The sequence below is a fragment of the Merops nubicus genome, unplaced genomic scaffold, assembly GCF_000691845.1.
Source record: "Merops nubicus isolate BGI_N331 unplaced genomic scaffold, ASM69184v1 scaffold27048, whole genome shotgun sequence".
In the NCBI taxonomy this organism is placed as follows: Eukaryota; Metazoa; Chordata; class Aves; order Coraciiformes; family Meropidae; genus Merops; species Merops nubicus.
Genome location: NW_008625530.1, coordinates 9,417 through 9,990, shown reverse-complemented (window position 1 = coordinate 9,990; position 574 = coordinate 9,417). Strand labels below are relative to the sequence as shown.

At 65.2% G+C, this 574-nt stretch overlaps 1 protein-coding gene across 1 annotated transcript in view; it reads right to left on the bottom strand.

Moving 5' to 3' along the window:
• Window positions 1-333: 333 nt before the first annotated feature.
• Window positions 334-574, bottom strand: part of SMG5 (SMG5 nonsense mediated mRNA decay factor) — a gene marked incomplete at both ends in the record, with an annotated part of 9,008 nt that continues 8,767 nt past the window's right edge. The window contains one exon of the mRNA XM_008945716.1: window positions 334-574. This exon is cut by the window's right edge and continues 22 nt beyond it. Coding sequence (XP_008943964.1) covers window positions 334-574 — 241 coding nt within the window.

Genomic DNA, 574 nt, shown 5'->3' with positions numbered 1-574 from the left:
CTCTCCCACCCAAAAGGACCCTGTGATCCCAGGATCTGTGCTCCCAGAGCTGCTCAGCATTCAGCCTGTGGAGCAGGACAACTGGTAACCTTAGCTGGCTGCAGGAGTTTCCCCTCACTCAGTGAGTGTATTCCTGGATGTCAGCACCAGGAGCAAAGCTCCTCCTTTGGGAAACACCCAACCCCAAAGCTGCCCCCTGCTCGGGCAGCCTGCTCCTGCCAGCCTGGCTGGAGGAGAACTCCCTCCACGAGAAGGGGTGGATTGCAGCACGCAGCGTGGTTTCTACACAGAGCTGCAACCCCAAATCCCCTGGGTGAGGTCCCCAGCCCTCACCTTGCTCTGCCAGGCCGGGCTTCTCCAGGTCTCCGTTGACGCAGGGCCTGCTGCCCAGGGCCCCCCTCCCCCCGGGGGGCTCCCCCCCGGGTCTCAGCAGGATGTTGCTGAAGGTGGGCGCCAGGCGGAAGCAGCGCTTGGTCTGGAAGAGCTGGGTGGACATGGCCTGCAGGTTGCTGGCTATGCTGGCCTCGCTGGAGCTCCGGGAGGCCGGGCCGTTGGCCGCCGGGTCCGGCCCCTC